At 48.1% G+C, this 21,228-nt stretch overlaps 1 protein-coding gene across 3 annotated transcripts in view; it reads left to right on the plus strand.

Annotated features, from left to right (window-relative positions):
• The window catches only part of WDR37 (WD repeat domain 37), a 52,097-nt gene that overhangs the window by 9,061 nt on the left and 21,808 nt on the right, over positions 1-21,228 (plus strand). For all 3 annotated transcript variants that reach the window (XM_034644462.1, XM_011231104.3, XM_011231105.3), the window contains exons 2-9: positions 988-1,165; positions 3,844-3,940; positions 5,647-5,742; positions 6,084-6,148; positions 9,602-9,737; positions 11,347-11,418; positions 14,977-15,021; positions 16,774-16,850. In XM_034644462.1, the coding sequence (XP_034500353.1) occupies positions 1,028-1,165; positions 3,844-3,940; positions 5,647-5,742; positions 6,084-6,148; positions 9,602-9,737; positions 11,347-11,418; positions 14,977-15,021; positions 16,774-16,850 (726 nt within the window). In that variant the 5' untranslated portion in view covers positions 988-1,027. The remainder of the gene's footprint in view (positions 1-987; positions 1,166-3,843; positions 3,941-5,646; positions 5,743-6,083; positions 6,149-9,601; positions 9,738-11,346; positions 11,419-14,976; positions 15,022-16,773; positions 16,851-21,228) is intronic.

The following is a 21,228-nucleotide window of genomic DNA, read 5'->3' on the forward strand; positions in this document are numbered from 1 at the left end:
GTCCTATTAGAAGATGGGCAAAAGATGGGAGGAGACGTTTTACTGAGAAGGGTATTTAGACTGCATATCAGTACACAAGAAGATGTATCACCAGCCACCAGGGAAGTGTGCTTGGAGACCGTGACAAGATACTGCCAAAGTTCAACGTAGTGAACGTACCAAATGAGGCTGTGGAGAGCAGAATCCCCTGACGTCGCTGACGGGAATAGGAGAGGTTATATGTAGCTGCTTTGGAGAACAGTTTGCCGGTTCCTGTTTTTCATGTTGCCTAAAGTGATAGTATTTTAGACACAGTGGGCTAAATAAATCATTAAAAGTGATTTCACCTGTTTTTACTTTTTTTAATGTGGCTACTAGGAAATTTGCCTTTAAGTGTGGCTTGCGTTGCATTTCTCTTGGACAGCGTTGCTCTAGGATGTGTGATCTAGAACGTGTGGTTAGAATTGATTCTCTTTGGGGAGTAGGGTGAGGCTGGGTGAAGTTGGTTAAGGGAGATTTGTTCTTTAAGTGCTTCTTTGCTATTTGATATTTCAGAACTTGTTAATCAAATTTGATAAAAAGTTACTTTGACAAATGCTGGGGTATTTGGGGCACCTGGGTGGCTCATTCGTTAAGCGTCTGCCTTTGGCTCAGGTCATGATCCCAGGGTCCTGGGATGGAGGCCCCCGAGCCCCCCCCNCCCCCCCCCCCCAACATCAGGCTCCCTGCTCAGTGGGAAGCCTGCTTCTCCCTCTCCAACTCCCCCTGCTGGTGTTCCCTCTCTCTCTGTGTCTTTCTCTGTCCAATAAATAAATAAAATCTTAAAAAAAAAAAAAAGGCGGGGATCTCTATCTTAAAAAAGGTTAATTTGTCACTTTCTAAATTAAATAGTAAATACTGCCATAGTGAAGAAGATTGGAATTGAAAGTAATTATTGTCGTTTATTTTTCCTTCATTTCAGTTTGCCATATCAGAAATTAAGTACTTGTTTTTCCTGCTTTTGTTTAGCTTATTGCAGGAGCGACTGGGACATCACCTTCTAGAAGTAATGCCCACAGAAAGCGGGAGTTGCTCCACTGCTCGCCAAGCAAAACAGAAACGCAAATCTCATAGCCTTTCTATACGAAGAACTAACAGCTCGGAGCAAGAGAGGACGGGTCTGCCAAGAGAAATGTTAGAAGGACAAGTGAGTTAGTGCTGATTGTGTTTATGATGTTCCAGAAATAGCCAAATACATATAGGTCTCCAAAGTAGAGAAAAAGAGTGGGTTACCAAAACAGAACAAAACAATCCCCTCTTCTCTTAATAACTGATTTAAACAACTATCAAATATAATGCCTACAGAGGGACACATGGGTGCCTAGTGTGACTACGGAATTTTTAAAATTTTAATTAATTCATGTTTAAATAGCTACATCTGTCTACGATATTGGACAGTGCAGGTAAACAGTCTAAGATACGTTTTTTTGTTAGATTTATTTACATTTCTAGTGAAAATCCCACATACTCCTTTGCTAGCATCTTCTGGAGTTAACTCCCATTTGAGGTAACTGTGATCTTTGCTTGGCCTTCTGAATGCCACTCCTCCATTGTGATGTAGGACTAGTAGGTAATTGCATCTCAGGGTAACCCTTCCTGAAGTTCATTCAGAGGCCTGCAAGCTGAACAGCCTGGCTGCCGCGCTGCTCGTAGGGCCCTCGTCTTCGTGTCTTCAGCGTTCTCTGGACGGTGCCCTCTTGTTGATGAGTTTCCTGGATGGCTGGTGTGAGGTGCTGTGTCTGGTTCAGCAGCAGGAAGACAGTAGCAGTGGTGTTTGTTGCAAGCAGCTGGCATGGTAGGTGGAGGTGGAGAGGTCTGAGAATCCACATGGCCAGTTACCAGTGGATTCGAGTTGAACAGCGGGCCGTCGCTTTCCAGACAAGGTTACAGTGATTTGTTGGGGAGCAGCGGCCTACCACGCGAAGGTAGTGTGAATGAGCGTTGGTGGTAATTTTACACGTCTTAAGATTGCTGACTGCAGCATTTAGGAAGCGCAGTGCTCAGCGCAGGGATGCGAGGCCTGTGCTTGCGGAGCCCTGCTGAATGCGAGCGCACCTAGTGCCGACGGGCCTCCTGTGTCCGTGATGTGCTGATGGGATCAAGTGCACCTGCCTTTGAAAGCTTGGCCGACTCACTGGCTCTTCCGTCCTGGGTTTTCTGAAGTGGTGCCCAGGGCGCACCGCTCCATCAGGGTCTGTGAAATGGGACACCACCAGGAGCCCGGCCTGGAGCGCTGTCACGTGGCTTCACCTGCCTAGTGGAAAAGGTCTCGTTTCGTTGCACGTTTAGCTTCCTGATTGTCAGGTGAGGTTGTTGCTGACATCCCAGTTGTGTCTCCAGTTACAGTGACATTCTGCATTTACTGCTGAGGTCAGTGTAATATTTCAGTTATTGGATAATAAGGATCTGAAAACACTGTGGGTGTAGGTGAGTAGGAACTGATACCGTAAGAGGAGATTTGGTCTCACTGTAGGACGCAGAAAAGCTTCTCACCAAGTGGCCCATGCGAGGGGGACTGGCTGGACCAGGGTACAGGAAGAATGTGGCACAGAGAGGAAAGAGAGTATGCAAAGGCCACGAGGCAAGGTCGAGAGTGTGTTAAATGTTCATTGTGATGGTTTATTTTACTTTACATTGTTATTTCAAGTTCTCATTTCTTTTTTTTCTTCATGTTTTTCATTGGTGCTCGAGAGGGGTGTTGACGGAGGCTGTTACCCACTCTATCAGGTTTCAGTTTTTGAACATGTGGCTTTGTATATAGAGTTTTAAAGCTTGTTAAATTTACTTGAACATTATGTGATTTCAAAACATATTGCTGAAATGTTTATGTCTTTAGAGATCATTTTGCTTAAAATTTTCGTCTTCCCAAGAACTTAATTTGAGAAGTTTAATAAAGTGTGTATCTTTTTTTATTTGCAGCTCAGTAAACGTCAGAAAGTTGGTGCTGCATGTAAATTTGAAGTGTCACGTGGAAGATTACATTGGCAGCCACTAAATATTGAAACGTTATTTTAAAAATCCCCTTGAAGAATTCTGTTTGCATATGCTCTCAGTGCAGAAGGCACACAAAGTAGGCCGTAGGCCGTGCTCTCTGGAGATGAGAGCGTAGTGTGGACTCTGCAGGTGGCCAGGAAGTACGTGCTTGTAAGCGCAGGTGGTGCCGAGGACGCCACCCACACCTTTGTACCTAAATGTTCAGCAGATGGGTTGCTTCGGCTCACGGGCTTCACGAGCTGTGGATGGGGCTGCAGGTGTGCAGAACCCGTGGAGAGGCAGGCACGCAGAGAGCGTGGTGCTCTTGGGCACTGAACGCAGTAGTGTTTTTGTTCAGCTGACATGTTTTGCTCTTACAGGTCAGATTTCTTGTGTTTCCCTCCTCATAGTCTCGTAGGTGTTGAGTCACAAGAAATAGCCAGTACTTTGCTTGAAGCACAATAGATGGGAGAACTCTATGAAAGCACTTCTATTAGTATATAGCTTATTCAAATTATAATATCGTGTGGTAGAACTTCGAGACTATGTATAATAAAACTTCGTTTATGGGAACTGTCTCCCTTCTCTACAGATTTGGAAGTTTTGAATAAGGTAGTCTTATTCCCTTCCTTGTTAAAGGAACAATGTTATTTTGAAGAAATGCTTGTTTTGAATCCCGTATTATGCTGGGTGACCGTTTATATCATTGGATTGTAATTTTGTCTGGTCTGTATAGATATGAAACTAAGTTCTTTAAGCATTTTATGTGTAAGAAATAAGAATTTAAGACATGATCATTCACTTTGGAAAAGAGTTTCTTAATCATTTTAAGCAGAGTCTTCCTTTTTTCAGGATTCTAAGCTGCCTTCCTCGGTTCGCAGTACACTTCTGGAACTGTTTGGTCAAATAGAGAGAGAGTTTGAAAACCTTTATATTGAAAACTTAGAATGTGAGTATCTTCCCTGTCTTCAGAAACTTCTATAAAATTTTTGGGTAGACATTCACCACTGTATCCTTTTCTGTTCTTCTCTATAGAAGAACAGAAAACTATAATGCGTAGTGACTCAGATTAACACAAATTTATTACGATACAGCTCTCTAGTCAGAAGTCTGGTGTGGCTGTCACCAGACTCAAATCAAGGTGTCGGCAGGGCTGTGCTCCTCTGGAGGTGTGAGTGGGGAGTCTGTCTTCTGCTTGTTTGCATTGTGGCAGATTTCCGTTCTCTGCAGTGTGAGGACAGAGGTCCTCATTTTCCTGTTGGTATTCCTGGTGTGTGGAGCCTGCCTTGTTCGTCACCTTGAAGCCCTTCCACTCCCACCTCCAAAGCCATCAGCAGTGGGTAGAGTCCTCCTAGCGCATCCCTGAACCATTCCTGAGGACGTGAGGGAAGGATGGGTCATTGGGTCATGTAGGGTGACCTCCCCATCGGAGGTCCCTCACCTTAGTCACACCTGCAAGGGCCCCTTTGCCATGGAGGCCGCATGCCCTCAGGTTACTTTTGGGTTGGGTAGTATTCTGCTGACTACACTTGCCCATTCAAATTGTGATTTTATGAAAAATAAATGGATCTTATAACCACTCCTACGTAAAGTACATTGTAAATTGAGAAAATGTTGATTTGTGTTTCTCTTTAAAACATACTGTATTTTGAGAACTTTCTAAAATGTATTATCTGTTTGATTTACTAAAGGTAAATCAAAAGAATTTTTAAATTAGCTTAGCTTTAGTTTTCTCTTTCTAAATTTATTTTCAAAGGAATGCCTTCCTTTGCTTTAAGAATGAAGCAGCATCCCTCTCATGCTGACTGGTTTTGATGGCTCCCTGTGGTCTGTGAGGGACAGTCCCAAGCGTTCAGGTGGATCTGCTCAGAGCCTTTGCCCTCAGCCTCCTTGTCGCGTGACGTGGTCCCTTCCTCTCACTGGAGCCCGAGTAGAGGGTGCATGGTGCTGGGAGGTGGCATGGCACAGTGGCAGGTGCGCAGCCCTGGCGGGGGGGGCATGTGTGCCCAGGTCGTGGTCCTGCTGCGTTGCTGCAGTGGTCTGTGTCCTTGGCCGAGTCCCTCCCCAGGTCGCTCCTCATCCCGTGGTCCCGCAGGCCTGTTCCAGAGGGCTCTGGCTGAGAAGAGCACCAGCACGAGTGTGTCTGCGGATTCTCTTCTTGATGACTCACGTCCTTCCCCTTCTTCCTTCCCTGCGGTTCTTTGCTTCCTCGTCCTGTTTCATGACTCCCTGAATTGTTAGTCTCTGTTCTGTATAGTCCTTATCTGGCATTCAGTGGTGCCACACAGCAGTAGTTGCATTTTGTTATGGTGCATGTCTCCCCCCGATTTCAGTGTTCTCAGCTAGACTGTAAAAATTTCACTGAATTTTGGACAGTATCAGAAAACATGTTTTTAAATGTACAGAATAAAGTACAAAGGAGATGACTGCCTGAGAGCCCTGACTGCTCAGTCTTCCCAGTGCAGGAAGAGCAATGGAGTTTGTATTCTTTGAAAGGTGTCTTGAGGTTTTTGAGAACTCTCTGAACTGTAATCTTGTTCTTAGGGTACTATTCATAGCTGTGTTTAGACAATACTTCTGTATTAACGTTTTTATGTGCTCAAGTTTTGGAAGTATATGTCTTACCTTTTAGAAAAAAACTTTTTTTATTTCCAGTGCGTAGGGAAATCGAGACTCTTAATGAACGCTTAGCTGCTGAAGGACAAGCGATTGATGGGGCGGAACTGAGTAAGGGCCAGCTCAAAACAAAAGGTAAGGGTGAACACTCATGAAAGGATGGCCTTGCACATTTCATGTGGGGGAAATGTGGACTTTAATGAAGGACGTGGATTGATTGGCTTTGTGCAGTGGACAGTACTCGGGGCATGTAATCAGCATGGGCATAGAGGAGCAAAGGAAGTGCTGGGAAGCTTGGCTTCTTGTCGCTGTGGCCTGGCCCCCACGCCAGTGTGGACGGATGGACCCTCGGGTGTCACTGTCTTCCTATGTGGAATGACAGATGGAGTGTGCTGTCCCCATCTGTCCCCGCCCTGAAATTCTGTGGCCCTGTGGTTGTCTGATTGTCCCTGACTGTCGCTTCTCTGTCTCTGCAGCCAGCCACAGCACCAGCCAGCTTTCGCAGAAACTGAAGACCACTTACAAGGCCTCCACCAGCAAGGTATGCAGGGCGTTGGCTCTCGGGCCGCTCCTGTGGTATTTGAGGTGTGCAGATGTGTACTTGAACCTGCATGTTTTCCGGTTAGAAATGTGTAGCAGACGAAGAGGGACTTCTGTTCAGAGAAATTTGATTTTGCAGGGAATATCATAGGTATGTTAAGTGCCCACAGCCTATGGACACCTAGACAGTGCTCTGCCTGGGTCCTTCCTGAGAGTCAAATGTTGTGCGTGAGTAAATAGATTGTCTTTTTCGAGGGAGGAGGTATTTTGTGATTGTTCTGTGGCTTGATGCAGAGGGTCTGAATTTGGAGAACGGTACTGGTAGAAAGCCGTGAAGATGCTCTTCTGAGCCACAGTCACGTTTTCCCATTTAGCTGCTGCTTCTCTCTCGTTTTCTAAGGATCATCCAGAAGTGACGGTCTGTCTCCGAGGCATGTAGGGACAGTCGTGATATTGTGCTTTTTTAAAATTATCTTGTTCTGACCTTCTTAAAGTGGCAAGGGTTTAATCATTTGGGAGTCAGTTTATCTGGGAGGGAGGACTGCTGTAGGTAATATTTTGAAGTAATTTTGTATGCATCTTTCCTTTGGAGTATTTTGGATATACAAAAGCTAAATTAATTACCTAACTGTAATAAATGGGCATTCCTTTTGCTAAACCTGAGGGAAAAGCTGAAATTTGTGGTGTGCTGTGACAGCATAAAGAGTTGTTACTAACTTTCTGTGTTTCCAGTTTGTTCCGTTGAGCTTGAAGTTCCTGAGCATGACATCCACAGCGAGGTTAACTACGATTAAGAGAGCAGATTCAGTCTTATGGCCACTTCTGCTCATTTGAAAATTTTTAGTACTTCTTGTCATTAAAAAAATATGAATATTGATTACATTTTCTTTGGTTTCCTTTGATGATAACTCTATAAGTGGTTAATTAAAACATTTTTTATTATGTATTATCTAGCTTATACTTAATTAGTTTTTAAGTTTTTAAACAAATTAACATTAAAATTCCTTTTCAAAATGTGTTGTAAGATTATGTTCCTCCTCATCTAACTTCTTGTTATATTATCTGGACTTACATTGTTTATTCCAGTGGGTACAGCTTGCGTATACAACGTGTAGTCTTACAGTTGGGAACCTTCAGAGCGTTTCTGAAGTTGAAGATGAAGGGAGTGTATAAAGTTACCTCTTACTGGCAGTAACGAAAAATAAGATGTGGGCCAAGGGAAGAGTATGTACTGTAATACTCTGCTTAAAAAAAGTATTTAACTATATTTAAAGCCTCAGTCATTTTAGATCCTACAGATCATCTCCATGTATAAGAGGCATGTAATTAATGATCTTTATTGTGCACATCAAAGAATAATATTGTAAGATGTTATCTGAAAATTGAAGAAAGACTCCGATACCAGAGTACGTTCTGATCCATGCTGCAGCGTGTGTGTTCTTGGTGGTAGCACTAAGTGTGTGCTCAGCAAGGAGGTGGTGAGCTTGAAGGTGGCATTTCTTGCCCCCTCACTCAGCCCTGATGGCACGCAGTGTGCCTGGTGCTTGGTGCACCCACGTGCACTCAGCAGACCGGGAGAGCTCTTCTCTTCCTGGCTGCCTGAGGACGGACCACTCACGTCTGTTGAGGCGGGGGGGAGGCGTGCCTGTCTAACTGCAGTCACTGTAGAGAAACTTGTAAATGTTCATACGTGTTTATATAAAGATAACTGTCAATGTGAAAAACCGCTTTCCGATTTTGTTGAAGTATGTTAGATTGTATCTTAATTAAAATGATAATTAGGATGACAGGTATAAGCATCACTTTGTCACTTCATTCTGCTTTTCTGTTACGAATGTTCACTCTGTGTGATTCAGTCTTTTGTGGGGCCTCTTCGCTGTCGTTATGGAGTCAGGATTTTTAAGAACAAAGTTAATAGGTATTCAAAGTGTAGTGGGCATTTGGAAGGAACACATGACATGATTTGTTAAAATATTCATAACTTGCATATTGTCCGCTTCCACAATCCCTTGGCATCAGGGTTTGGTGTGAATCTTGAGCACTGACCTTCTGTTCTTCTGTGTGGTCGGGGTTGGCGAGGGGTGTGGCTCCAGTAGATCATGTCTCTGGACAGCAACGTCTGTGTAAGAAACAGCAGGAGGCTTCAGACGTACTGTGGGGCAGGCTTTGCACGTTCTCCAGCTCCATCCTCTCCTACGTGTTACGTTACTGAACATCCGATTGGCACCTTTCGCCAGCCAAAGCACTTTTCTGTGTCGTGGAGGGATGATTTTGCTAGTTTGGGTGGGATAGGAGCTTTCAGAAGGAAAAAGAAGATGATGGGTTTGCATTTGAGTAAGTCCTTTTGTAAAATTCAAACTGAGTCAGATGTATTTCTGCCGAAAGAGTCCGTATTTGTTAAGCATATTGTTTTAGTCGTTCTCGGCATCAGAGGACAGTTTGAATGTTCACACCCAAATTGATGTAACAGTGGATTGTGTTGTAATGTCTTTATTCTAAGAATGAACTTAGGTTTATTTTCAGGGCTTTGCTAAAAATCAGTGTTCAAAATAGCTGTTTAATACCAAGTTTTCTTTTTCACTTGATTTTATAGATTCATTATTCTGATTACTCTCCATTATTCTGATTTGCTTAAAAGCTGAGAAGCCATTCTAACTGAGAACAGTTTAAAAGCCAAACTCTGAAGAGTTGTGTTTAATTAGTTTCTTTCTCATGCACTTTCTGTTTTTCCTTGTACGAGAAAGTGGGGTTTGTTTGCTGTGTGTATCGTATGGGACGATGCCTCACCCTCGTGTGCACCTCTGTGGGTCTCCTGTCTGTTCCCGTCAGACTGTGAGCTGCCCGGGGGCCTGCTAGCGCCCTGTGTGTCCTAGCGCAGCGCCGGCCCCAGGCATGTGCTCAATAAACAGCGCTGGACAAACCTCATCTGCTAGAAGTGTCGTCTTTGGATTCCTCCTGCTGTGGGCTCTTTGCCTCCTGATAATATGTGGTTGGTGTGAATTACCAAAAATGGGAAAAACAATGAGGTTCCCCAGTAATAAAAGTGGTTTTAAGGGTGTGGGTATACTTTTCCTGACTCTCGTGTCCTGGTAGCTCTTACTGTTTTTTTTGTTTTTGTTTTTTTTTTTAAAGAATTTGGAAATTTGGCTGATGGTTTGGATTTGTGGAAGAGACTTGCAGCATGTAAACAGACCCCTCTCTTCTCCGTGGGAGGACACACATGCTTTGCGGGGGTGTCGGGGGTCTTGCGAGGCCTTGGGACGGCCTTTGTTCTTTGTGACGCCCAGCTGGAGGGATGCTGCTGTTTGCGCTTATGTTGTGTTCCCTTAATGCTTTAAATATCCTGTTCAGGGACTTGGGTAGTTCAAGACCTCTTTTTCTGTTGTACCTTTTTTAACTTAAAAACATTCAGTCAGTAAATTGTCTATAATACCCCTTCCCGTCATGGTTTTAGATCGTCTCCAGCTTCAAGACCACCACGTCGAGGGCCGTGTGCCAGCTTGTGAAGGAATACATTGGCCACAGGGACGGCATCTGGGATGTCAGTGTGGCGAGGACACAGCCCGTGGTGCTGGGCACCGCGTCTGCTGGTGAGTCCACAGTGAGTCCCTCTACTTGCTGGGTGTGGCTGCCGGTGCAGATGACTGACCTGCTGGTGTTGGTAGCAGAGTTGGCCCTGGAAGCGGACAGGAGGCCAAGGAATCATTGACACAAAGCACTTGGCCCTGCCGTGCCCCTTTGGGCCTTGCTGCTGTGATGTGATGTCTGCTGGGGTGATGTCAGGTGTCTGGATAAGCGGCCACTGGCTCTGGGATTAGGCAGCTGTGTTAGGGATCACTGTTCACGGCAGCGTAAGGTAGGATGTCTTTTATCCAGACTAGGTATTTTTTTTTTTAAAGTTTGTTTGTTTATTTATTTATTTATTTATTTGACGGAGAGAGAGATTGCCAGCGAGAGAGGGAACGAACACAAGCAGGGGGAGTGGGAGAGGAAGAAGCAGGCTCATAGCGGAGGAGCCTGACGTGGGTCTCGATCCCATAACGCCGGGATCGTGCCCTGATCCAAAGGCAGACGCTTAACGACTGCGCCACCCAGGTGCCCCCCCAGACTACGTATTTTTTTGATTGGCTTTCTTGTTACTCACAGTTGAGTGCCTATCTGCTTGAATTGTGAGGTACGGCCGAGGGAGGGGCTTTGTGGTCTCTGGAAGGGGCTCGTTCTAGGTTTAGGCGGAAGCTGGACCACTGGCAGCCCTGTTTGCCTGTGGGACTCCTGGGGCAGGCATCAGAGAACCCTTTTTTCTCATTAAAGAAAAGATAGCTTTTTGAAAGCTGTCCAAGGTGTATAACCTAATACCCTTTCAGATAAAAATTGCTAAAGTTAAAAATGGGCTCGCTTGTTGAAAATGACTTCACCAGCTTGTGAGAACTTACTTACTAGGTTCTGCAGAAGTTAGACCCATGGAGGGGCGCCTGGGTAGCGCAGTCGTTAAGCGTCTGCGTTCGGCTCGGCGTGGTCCCGGCGTTCCGGGATCGAGTCCCACATCGGGCTCCTCGGCTGGGAGCCTGTTTCTTCCTCTCCCTCTCCCCTGCTGTGTTCCCTCTCTCACTGGCTGTCTCTCTGTCACATAAATAAATAAAATCTTAAAAAAAAAAAAAAAGTTAGACCCATGGAGAAAATTCTCTTTCTTGTTTAAAATTATGTTCACACGTGAGCACCCCACTGTGTTCTGGAAATTACAATTAGAAAGGAAGAGTCCTTTTCTGGTCTCAGAAATCTTGTTTGGATCATTGGCATTTATTTTCCATATTTTCCTCTTATGCAAGAGGAAAGGTCCAAAGGAATACTTGTATCTCAGATACTTGTAACTGGATTTGGATTTGCATTTCGGTGCTGCATGATGCTCTGAAAAGTGTTAATTCAACAAAACAGTGGACCTGTCATGTTAGGACTCAGGCGCGATGCAGTCCGTGTGACAGCACGCTGGGGGTCCCAAGTCCCTGGGTTTCCGTTTTCCACTTCCCTGACCTCGGACAGGTCTCAACTTCTGTCTTCTTGGGAATGTTTTCTTTGATCAGTTGAATTATAGGCTAGTGTAGAGCTGCAAGAGACACTGGGGATAATGTAACTTCTCACTTTGATTAAAAAGACCCTAAAATTGGTGGTGGGTCAGTTACTCTTGTTTTTTGGATCTTGCAGATCACACGGCTCTGCTGTGGAGTATAGAGACAGGGAGGTGCCTCGTCAAGTACTCGGGCCACGTGGGGTCAGGTGAGCAACACAGGGCGGGCGGTGTCTTCTGATGTGGGGTGTGCTGATCTGGCTGCCAGGCTTGTGGGCACTCATGGATGGTCAGAGCGATGCTGCCTGCAGAAGTGTGAGCCTCGTTGGGGAACAGCATGCGAGTAGGAATTGTCTATGTTTCCTTTACTGTTGCCTCGAAAGTCACATGGACAAATTTGGAACTGAAATGTGTACATTTGTTGAAGAATGTGTATTCATTTCAGGGGTTACCTTTCCATTTGATGCTGCTTTGCATGTAGTAGGGCCCAGTGAGGGCTGCCGTCTGTCTGGGCTTCCTGCCTGCAGGTCATGCCACGGCGGCTGCAGCAGCTCTGCCCTGCCCCCTGAGCTGCCCCTGCACCTACCCCTTGTGTTCTGACCTCATCTCGTCCACTTCCCTCCCGGCGCCCTTTGTGGTTCCTTCCTCCTGGCCTGCCCTGCACTCCAGTCTGTGTCAGGCTGGGAGGGTCCCAGTGAGTGTCCCAGCTCACTCTCCCCTCGCCCCCACCCTCCCCTCCCCTCACCCAGTGAGTGTCCCAGCTCACTCTCCCCTCGCCAGCCGCCGCCATAGCCCTCCCCTTCGTAGACATGCCCAGGTGGTGCCTGCCTCCACGTCTGCGGCCAGGTGTGCCCCACCGGCAGACTTGGGTAAGAGCCTTCCGCCCAGTGGGGGTGTATGTGTTGTCCTGTCTGGGCTGTGACCCACGCTCTTGCCTCTCTTGGGGTCTCACTCCCTCGGGTGTCCCTGCTGCCTCTTCCTGCCCCTCTGCTTGTGCGCGTCTTCCCTGCAGCGTGCATCTTCTGTGTCCACAGGATGGTGCCTGGGTAGGCGGAGGCGGTGCTCAGGGCTTCGCAGACATTTGCAAGTGAACACCCGCTGTAGCCTTTGTTTCCTCACCACACATTTATTCCTTGAAAAACATTTATACAGTGAGACATGTCTCTATCACCTAAGAGTTAAGAGGGTGTTAGCCAGCCTGTGTAAAATATTACCATAGTCTCCTGCCTCCCCTTCTTACTCCATTTCATGTCCGTAAAAGAGGAACCACTTTTAACAGCTTTACGTATTCTGCTTTCTTCTTCCATTTTTCTAAATAGCCTATTTTATTATTTCTGAGTTTCTGAGTTTTAGACAAGTGATTCTTCCTGAGGCAGTGAGGACCCACTCTCTTGCCACACACTGTTACTCTCCACTCTTGTCCTCGCCAAGTAGCTACGGCGTGATTCTGATTCAAATCGAAGTATGGCGGCATGCGTATTGTTCACAGCTGCCCTCATACGTGCCCTCCTTGCAGTTGCCTTTCTTTTGTTTGGCCCGGTTTCTGTGTCTATTTCAAACCCATCCCTGCGCTCCGCCCCTTTTGTGACCGTCCTCTCCCATGGCCAAACTCGGCGCAGAATCTCTGTTCCTTTGTCATCACTCTCGTCCCTTCCCCGAAGCCTCCACTCCTGCTGGACAGCTTTGGTGCCCTGCTCTTTGCGGCTGCCCTGTGCGTGTTCCTTCTGCGTCCTGCAGCCAGCACGGGTGTGGCGCTGCCTTGGGCGTGGTGAGGTGGGGTGACGGGAGTCGAAGGGGTGGCATGTCTGGCCTTCCCTTCTCCTGAGGGCACTGTCTTCCTGGACGCCATCTGTGTAGTGCTTGTGTCCTGGCTTCTTGCTTTTCCCGCTAGGCGGTGCTCTGATTACATGGTGAAGATCCCTTTAACCAAAAGGGTGGGGTTCTGCCCCCCCCCCCGGATTTCTCATCCATGTGACTCACTACAGATGGTTTGACATTTGTCTGTCCCGGCTCGTTCCTCTTGCATCACCTGGACCAAGCACCCCCCCTGTGCGTCGGCCCCTCTGCCTCAATGGTCCCACGCTGAGCTTCACAGCTGCCCCTGCTGGAGCCCTCCCCCCCTCCTCGCCCCCAAGTCAGGCCTGTGTAAGAGATGGTGCTTTTTTCTGTGTGGTGTTCTCTTTCACATTTGTGTTAAAGTTAGGCACACACATGATTGACAGATCAGGTGTCTTCGAGGCTCGTCGTGAAGAATGTTTGTCTCTGGTGTCCCCTCCCTTTCTGATCTTGCTGTGGCCACCGTGAGTTAGCTGTGTGTTGGGGGCTGCTGTGTGTCTTTAGGGTGCTTGCGGGGCGCACCGTCCTTTTCTACGTTGGCCACCATCTGTTGAGTCTGGCACGGGGACGGTGTAGCTGCAGCCGTCCCTGGGTTGGGGACACCTGAGCTCACCTCCGGTCTTGCCCCCACTCGGTGGCACTGTCCCTTTGGTAAGATCAGTGCTCAGTTTTCACTTTTTCATGCCTGTGTGAACACTGCTGACACGTTGCAGCTGTGAACAGTCATGAAGTGCCCACTGTATGCCAGGTTCTCACCTGAGCACTCGGAGTGCTTTCTTTCACACACGCCTCATGGGGCCTCTGAGAGAAGTGGTGTCCATGCTCCCTGCATCACTAGGAAGGTGCTCATGGTCACACAGACATCGGTGCAAAGTGGCCACTGGTCTTACCAGTTGCTCCTTGACACTGGGAGCGTTATGTTTATTGTAGGCATTGTTGATGGTTTGCTGTTTTTAAGGAGGTCAGTTTCCACGAGCTCTAAAAGTTAAGAGGGTGTTAGAGCTCTTCCCATATTTGTCTGTTGTCTGGGGTTAATAGTGAAAGCATCTTCTGGCATTTTCCGGTTCTTCAGAAAAGCAGGATTCCAACGGCGTAGCTGACAGAATCATCCTGAAGGCACTTGCTGAAGTTTGCTGAAACTTCGTGTTCTGTGCGCACCGTGCATGTCTACCCTGTGTGGGTGTGAGGGCTGGCTGCCCTGTGTGTCCTGACCCAGGTCAGCTCCGTGTCAGGGTGCCTGGGAGCTGCTGCTGTCATTCTCCCTGGGAGGGCTCGGTGGCGGGCAGGGAGGTCCCAGCAACCAGGCTCCAGCCTCCTCACGCTCCGGCTGCCGTCTGCTCGCCACACTGTCGGGACAAGGAGAGGGCTGCTCTTCCCACCTACTCTCTCATGCCGTCTGGCAAAGGAGCACCACCTTGGAAGACGTTGGGTGGATTCCCACAACTGGAGAAAGAGGCTGTCCACACTGATCCTGGCTCTTCCAAGCTGTCAGGGGCCTCCTTCTCTCTTCCTGGGATCTCCTGGAATGGCACAGGAGGGAGGGTGGCCTTGTGCCCGACTGGGTGGGCAGTCAGCCATGTCTCCACTATGTTCTCTCTCTGTCTGTCGTCATAAGTGTTTCCATTTTCATCCCGATTTATTTTTTAACTCTAGGTGGCTTCCTTATCTATAAAAAGAAGTAGATTATTTGTATTCTTCTTCTGTGTGTCCTGTGCTTTGGCAGTGTGATAGTTGGTACTCAGTTGTGTTTTCAAGTATCTCTAGTTTTTTATGCATTTATTCATAGCTCAATTAAATGGGAGGAGCTAATATTGAGCTATTATAGCTCTTTTAATTTTTAAAGTTACCTTATAATACATGCTATAGTTGTGATAAATATTGTTCATATGTTTTTGTTTTAAACCTGTTTTTGTTATATTTTTATTTTGCAGTAAATTCTATAAAGTTTCATCCATCAGAGCAGTTGGCTCTTACTGGTATGTTGATTTTTTTTCTTTGTTGATCATAGTTATTGATAATCTTGAAACAGCTGTACTCATCCCTTTCTCATCCATGCCTTGTACAAAAGTCAGATGGTCATTGCTAGCCATTTTATGCAATACTCGAGGAGTGGGGAAGGAAAAACACGTCGAGTAGAACCTTTTTAAACCATAGTGGATTGTCAGATGAGCTTGACTTTCCTGTGAGATTGCAGGTGACCCACCGTGAGGTCGCCTTACGGAGCACATAGTGGTTCCTGGCCTTCCCGCTCACACTGTGGTGTTTCTCAGCAGACCGACCTTGCTTCTCTCCAGCCCTGTCACTGCTGCCGAGTTCCTAATCCTCCATGCACCTGAAACAGAGACGNAGGGGGGGGGGGGGGGGGGAAATAGTAGCCCCAGGTCATGTGCTCTGCAGGGCCAGTGTTTTTACTCCTTTCTGGGTAGCACTCCTGGGCCCTGGTAGCATGGGTTTGCCATAATTTTATGTTGAACTGAGGAGTCTTCCTGTAAAATCGTCTGACACCCATAGACTCCTGTGATTTTTGGGGACCCTGACAGTAATTTTGAAGGATAAATGTTTGGCGAGTAGAGGTCAGCAAGTTTTTTTGTAAAGGACCAGAAGTAAATGCTCTCATCTTTAAGGGACCCATGGTCCATATCACAGTTCTCAGCTCTGTGTTGGTGTGAAAGCAGCAGAGGGGATGCCCTGGTGAGTGGCCATGGCTGTGGGCAGTAAGCCTTATTCTCACAGTGGGTTGCTGCCTGGCTTTGGCCTGTGGGCCAGATTTTGCTGACCCTGGGGTAGATGATGAAAGTGGGGCTAATCAGGTGCTTTTCTGTGTGAGCAGAATATGGTGGGAAAGTCAGTGTGAGGGCCCTTTGTGTCATCAGGCCTTGTCCACAGTAGCTAGTTGATGCCTGAATAAACAGTTGGAGAACTTTCCACCTTATGAAATGGTTTGGTGTATGACTGTGAAGAGGGAGGGTGGAGACCAGTGATAACCAGAGGTGGGGTGGGGAGGAATCAGGACATTCTCGGGAGGGCCGTTGGAAGCTGAGGCAGAGCACGTAGTGGGCTGGAGAGGGGCACGTGGGCTGATTCTAGGAGAGCTCGCAGGTCAGGCCGTGAGCTCGTTTGACACCGAGAGAAATGTGCCACCATCCACACGTGGCCACTCCGGGGGAGCTTCTGCAGCCACAGAGAGAAGTGGGATTCAGGCAGGTACTCTGTGAGGCTGAGTGCACACGCCTGTCTGGCACGTCTGTGGGCCTTTGTGTGCCCTTCACTGTCCTTTCTCTTTCTGGTCCCCAGTCTGAGCAGCATCTTTCACACTTGGCTTGTGAAAGTAAGATTTCAGTGCTCACGGGGGTCTGGCAGGTTTTGAGCCCATCGGTGTGGAGTGGAGGGGAGCGCACATACTCATGGGACTTGCTTTTTTAAAACTCGGAACTCCTGTGGTCATAAGCTGAAGTGCAGTGAGGTTCCAGTTTTCTTAGGTTAGCTAGATGGAGAATAAAATCTGTTAGTAAATCTTGCCTGAACCTTCACAGCTTTGTGCCCTCAAATGAAAGGCAGGGGGCGAGTGTTTTTAACCACTGTCTTAATTTTGTACATTTAGCCTGTTGTCAGTAGCCTCGTGCAGTCTCAGAAGTAGCTCATGATTACTGAGTTACAGAACCTAGCAGAAAGCACATTTTACACATGGTGTGCACGTTGGGTAATTGTCCCCTAATTTCTGTCCTCAGCCTCTGGAGATCAGACTGCCCACATTTGGAGTTATGCTGTTCAGCTGCCGACAGCCCAGCCCATTGCCGACACTACTGTAAGCAGCACCTTTACTTACCCTGAAAGCGCGACATGGGGTATGTTGGTAGGGTTCTGGACGTTTGCAAAGTTTAGGATAAATTTATAATGTCTTACAGACTGGATGTATGTGACGACCCCTTCCCCCCCATGTAATTTGAAGCCCTAAATCCCCCAGTGTGGCTGTATTTGGAGGTGGGCCTCTACAGAAGTAATAAGGTCTGGAGGCTAGTGCCCTGATCCCATAGGATTAGCGTCCATACAGACATCAGAGAGCTCGTGTGTTTCCTCTCCCTGCACGTGCCCAGGAGAGGCCATGGGGGGATATCATGACAAGCCAGGGAGGCCTCGCCAGAAACCTGGTCGGCTGCGCCTTGATCATGGCCACCCAGTCTTCGGTGGTGTCGTGGCAGCCGGAACAGACCAAGACAGTGTCGAACATGAAGTGCCTGCCTTTATGTGTGCATTGTTCTCATCTCCCTTTCCATCGGCCACTAATGTTTAAAAATTGTATGATTACGTCCTATTTCTAAATGTTTTGTGTATTTTAGACATCTTGTCTTTCACGTAAGGTAAATAGTGTGTGTCATTATCACGTGGTAACGAGAGGTTACGTATGGAGAGGAATGATGGGTGGGTTTAAGCCATAAAGCCTTGGATGCCCCTTGTCCTGTCAGTTGTAGCTGTTCCCTCAGTCCAGCACCCTGTGTGTAGCGCCTCGCAGAGACCACCTCGTGCGTGTCCTCTGCGGGGCAGTGTTCTGCCGTTTGGCCTCCACTAGTCGCTAGCCTGTCCCTGTGCTGTGCGCACGGGTGGAGACGGCCCGGCAGCTGAGTGCAGGTGGAGCCTGGTGTGCATTCTGGCTGTAGCCGTAGGGAGGATGGCAGTCACCCTGTGCTTGGGGTGCTCCCACCTGTGAACATCCCATTGGTTTTTTCTTATTTTAATTTTTAAAAAAGATTTATTTATTTGAGAGAGAGCAGGAGCGGGGGTGGGGCAGAGAGAGAGAGAGAATCTCAAGCAGACTCCCTGCTGAGCAGGAATCCTGACGTGGGGCTCGATCCCAGGACTCATGAGATCACGACCTGAGTAGAAATCAAGAGTTGGACGCTCAACTGACCGAGACAGCCATGCGCCCCTGTTTCTTTTTTTAAAGAAGTTTAAATATCATTCTCTTTGAAGATGTACTAAGTAATTAATAAATTCCAGTGATGAGTAAGAGTTCTCTTTGGTGAGGAGGTCTGAACGGTTCTTTATTTTTTTTTAAAGAGTTTATTTATTCATGTCAGAGAGAGCGTGTGCATGCATGCGAGAGCAGGGGCAGGGGCAGAGGGAGAGGGAGAAGCAGGCTCCCCACTGATCAGGGACACCTATCCCCCCTCCCCCCACAGGACACGAGGCTGTACCCCAGGATCATGACCTGAGCTGAAGGCAGACATTTAGCTGACTGAGCCACCCAGGCGCCCCTGAACAGTTCATTTTTAATTGAGCGCATTGTATCTTCTATCTTAACATGTCGCTAACTGTGGGGATTCACTCAGGAAATAGTGCTGACAGAGGACGGGGCGGAGGGGAGGGGAGGGTTCATGCTCAGAAAGTTAAGAGGAGGAGTTAATGTTGTATGGATTTGTTTTCAAACGAAGTAAGAAACATGCCAGTCTTGGCAGAGGTAGAGAATTATGTCCAGTATTTATGTCATAAAAACTGAATAGATTACAGCGTCAAATTGACTTTCTTTTCTTCTTTATGATTTTGCTTGCCTTGGGCTGCCTCAGGCTTTGGGGGTAGCCCGGAGGAGCCCCTTCAGAGTGAAGCTGAGCCTGTGTCCGTCAGTGACCAGAGCCGCCCCAGCAGCCCAGCCACAGAGGGGTTGGCGGGGTTGGCGTGCCCCGCCCTCTGTAGCCCCACCCAGCACAGACCGAGCCGCCGGTTGTCTAAGCTTTTCCTGGCTAGTCTTGGCTCAGGCTTACTTAACAGTTCTCCTGCGTGTTAGAACAAACTCTCATCTGCTAGGATTTCGTTCATTTTCAGCAGTACAGCTTTTAGACAGGTGTTTTCTCTCTTTTTTAAAGAGTTTATATATTCATTTGAGAGAGGGGAAGAGAGTGCATGAGAGCGGGGTGGGTGGGTGGGGAGGCAGGGAGAGAGGGAGAAGCAGACTCCCTGCTGAGTGCAGAGCCTGATGTGGGGCTCGATCCCAGGATCCTGAGATCATGACCCGAACTGAAGGCAGACGCTTCACTGACTGAGCCACCCGGCACCCCGTATGTTTTCTCTTTTTAATTTGGACCAGTGTGTTTCACTTGGCATCCACCACGTTGATAAAGAAATATTTGGGTGGTGTAGTGGATACATTTTTAGATTACCTGTTAAGTCATTATGTGACACCACTTGTATGATGTTGACTGACTAACCTAATGAGTGGATTAATTTTCCTCTTTGGAAAATGAAAATTGAAGCAAGTTACCAGTGGCTTCCAGGGGCCCTTCGTGCTTGGAGCCCTGAGTCATTGAGTCAGGGCTTCCTCGGTTCTGGGGCTGCTGGTGCTCAGGAGACACCCCGTGTGAAATGGACAGTGCTGGATGTTCTGTTCCAGTGCTGCTGGCCGTGAAAGTGGCTCCGGTTAAACAGATCACCCTTAAGACACGGGCAGAAAGCATACAGTTCTCACCGTCCATCCCCTGCCTTTTGCCACATTTGTGTTAAAAGATCTTATAATTATTTGTGAATAGGATATAGCACATTTGCATTTTAAAATATCCCTTAGTTCCTTGTGTAGTTTGGAAAAATGACTTCTGTGAAGCTTCTGACTGTGACCTTTCCAACGTGGATGCTGCTAGCTAGAGCTTTCTGAAGTTCCAGGCCACTCTTCTGAGACCTGAGGTGTCTCTCCTGGACCCGCGCTGAGGACATCCCTGCGTTCGTGCTTACTTGTCACTTTTCCTTTCAAGTACTCGGGGAATAGTCCCGTAGGTGCAGTGCTGCAGGTCTGGGTAACTGAACAAAACTCTCAGGACTTGTGGGATTATCTTAGACGCATCTCTTCTTTCCCTTCCCATCTTCTCTTTCCACTAATGTGTGACATCTCACTCCTTCTGGTTCTTACATAATTCTTGGATGCCCTTCCCTCTGTCCCCGGGATACTCCTTCTGTAACACACACCCAGAGATGTCTGTTGAGCCTCGGCCTCACCCAGCACCCCTCTTCTGCACCTGCCCGAAGTACCGCCCAGACCACCCCTTCCTGCTGCGGGCAGTGAGGGTCAGGAAGCTCCTCAGGAGTGGCTGTGGGAGCTGAGAAGACCCGTGGCCCAGGAACTGGTGTCGCCTGGAGGAAAGCCCCAAACTGGGGCATCCCCGTGCTGGATTTGTAGTGAGTGTGTTGCTGCCCCTGCCTGGATGCAGTTACCAGTCCGCGTCCTTTCACCTTGAGCACGTTACACTCCTGGGACCTGTTTTCAGGCTGCAGAGTGGCTGCTGTGTTAACCCCTAGCTGTCTTATCTCTGGTCCCCATCCCTGACTAGTCTCCCCGTCTCAGGCCTGGCTGCTCACGTTGTATTCTCTGTGCACGATGTCAGGAGTGGGCTCTCTGGAGTTGCACTTGTCACCTTGATGAGCCCTTCGCCAGTCCCTGGCCTTAGTTTTTGACTCTCCGTGTCTCCGGCCCAGACTGGATGCTCTTGCTGTGCCTCCCTCTCCACGGGTCCGCTCGGCCCTTTTCCTGGGTGCTGTCTCCTTACCTCCCTTACAGTCTCTCCCTGCAGACCCTGCCCCGCTGTGACTTCCTGCCTGAGTCGGAGCCCCTGTGCTTGCTGCGTAGTCTGTAGTGCGCTGTGAAGTCCGGAACTCTGCATAATGACGTGTGTCTGACTTCACTGCGAGACTGGGGGTCCTATCTTCCTGGAGAAGTCCCACCTGGGGCTCCACCAGGCTTTGCCTGGGCTCCCTGCATCTGACCTGCGAGAGCCCTGAGCTGTGCACTCCCAGCATGCTGCCTCAGTTGGCCACTGCACACTCAGGGATTTTCACTCCCTGCCTGCCTCTTGTCCAGATCCTTCCAGGCAATCCTCAGACCTGGCTCAGTGGCATCCATTCTTACCCCTTGGTTTCCCTACACAGACCTCGGACCCTTCATGCTCTCAGCACACTCCTTTTGGCTCAGCTGTGTGTCCCTGTGGTTGTGGGGCCGTGCTCATCGGGATCCCCTCCATGCTCGCTCAGTCCTTGGACGACTCCTTACTCACCTTTGATCTTGTGACCCTCTGTCAATATCTTATGTTTCTCCCATTTCCATTCTCTTGAGTCCTCTTGGCTGGGTCACCTCCAAGGCCATGTGACCTCTGCGTTCATCTGGATTTCACCTCTTCCCTTTGCCACCATGACCTTGTTGTTTGTAT

Source organism: Ailuropoda melanoleuca, chromosome 15 (assembly GCF_002007445.2).
Source record: "Ailuropoda melanoleuca isolate Jingjing chromosome 15, ASM200744v2, whole genome shotgun sequence".
Taxonomy (NCBI): Eukaryota; Metazoa; Chordata; class Mammalia; order Carnivora; family Ursidae; genus Ailuropoda; species Ailuropoda melanoleuca.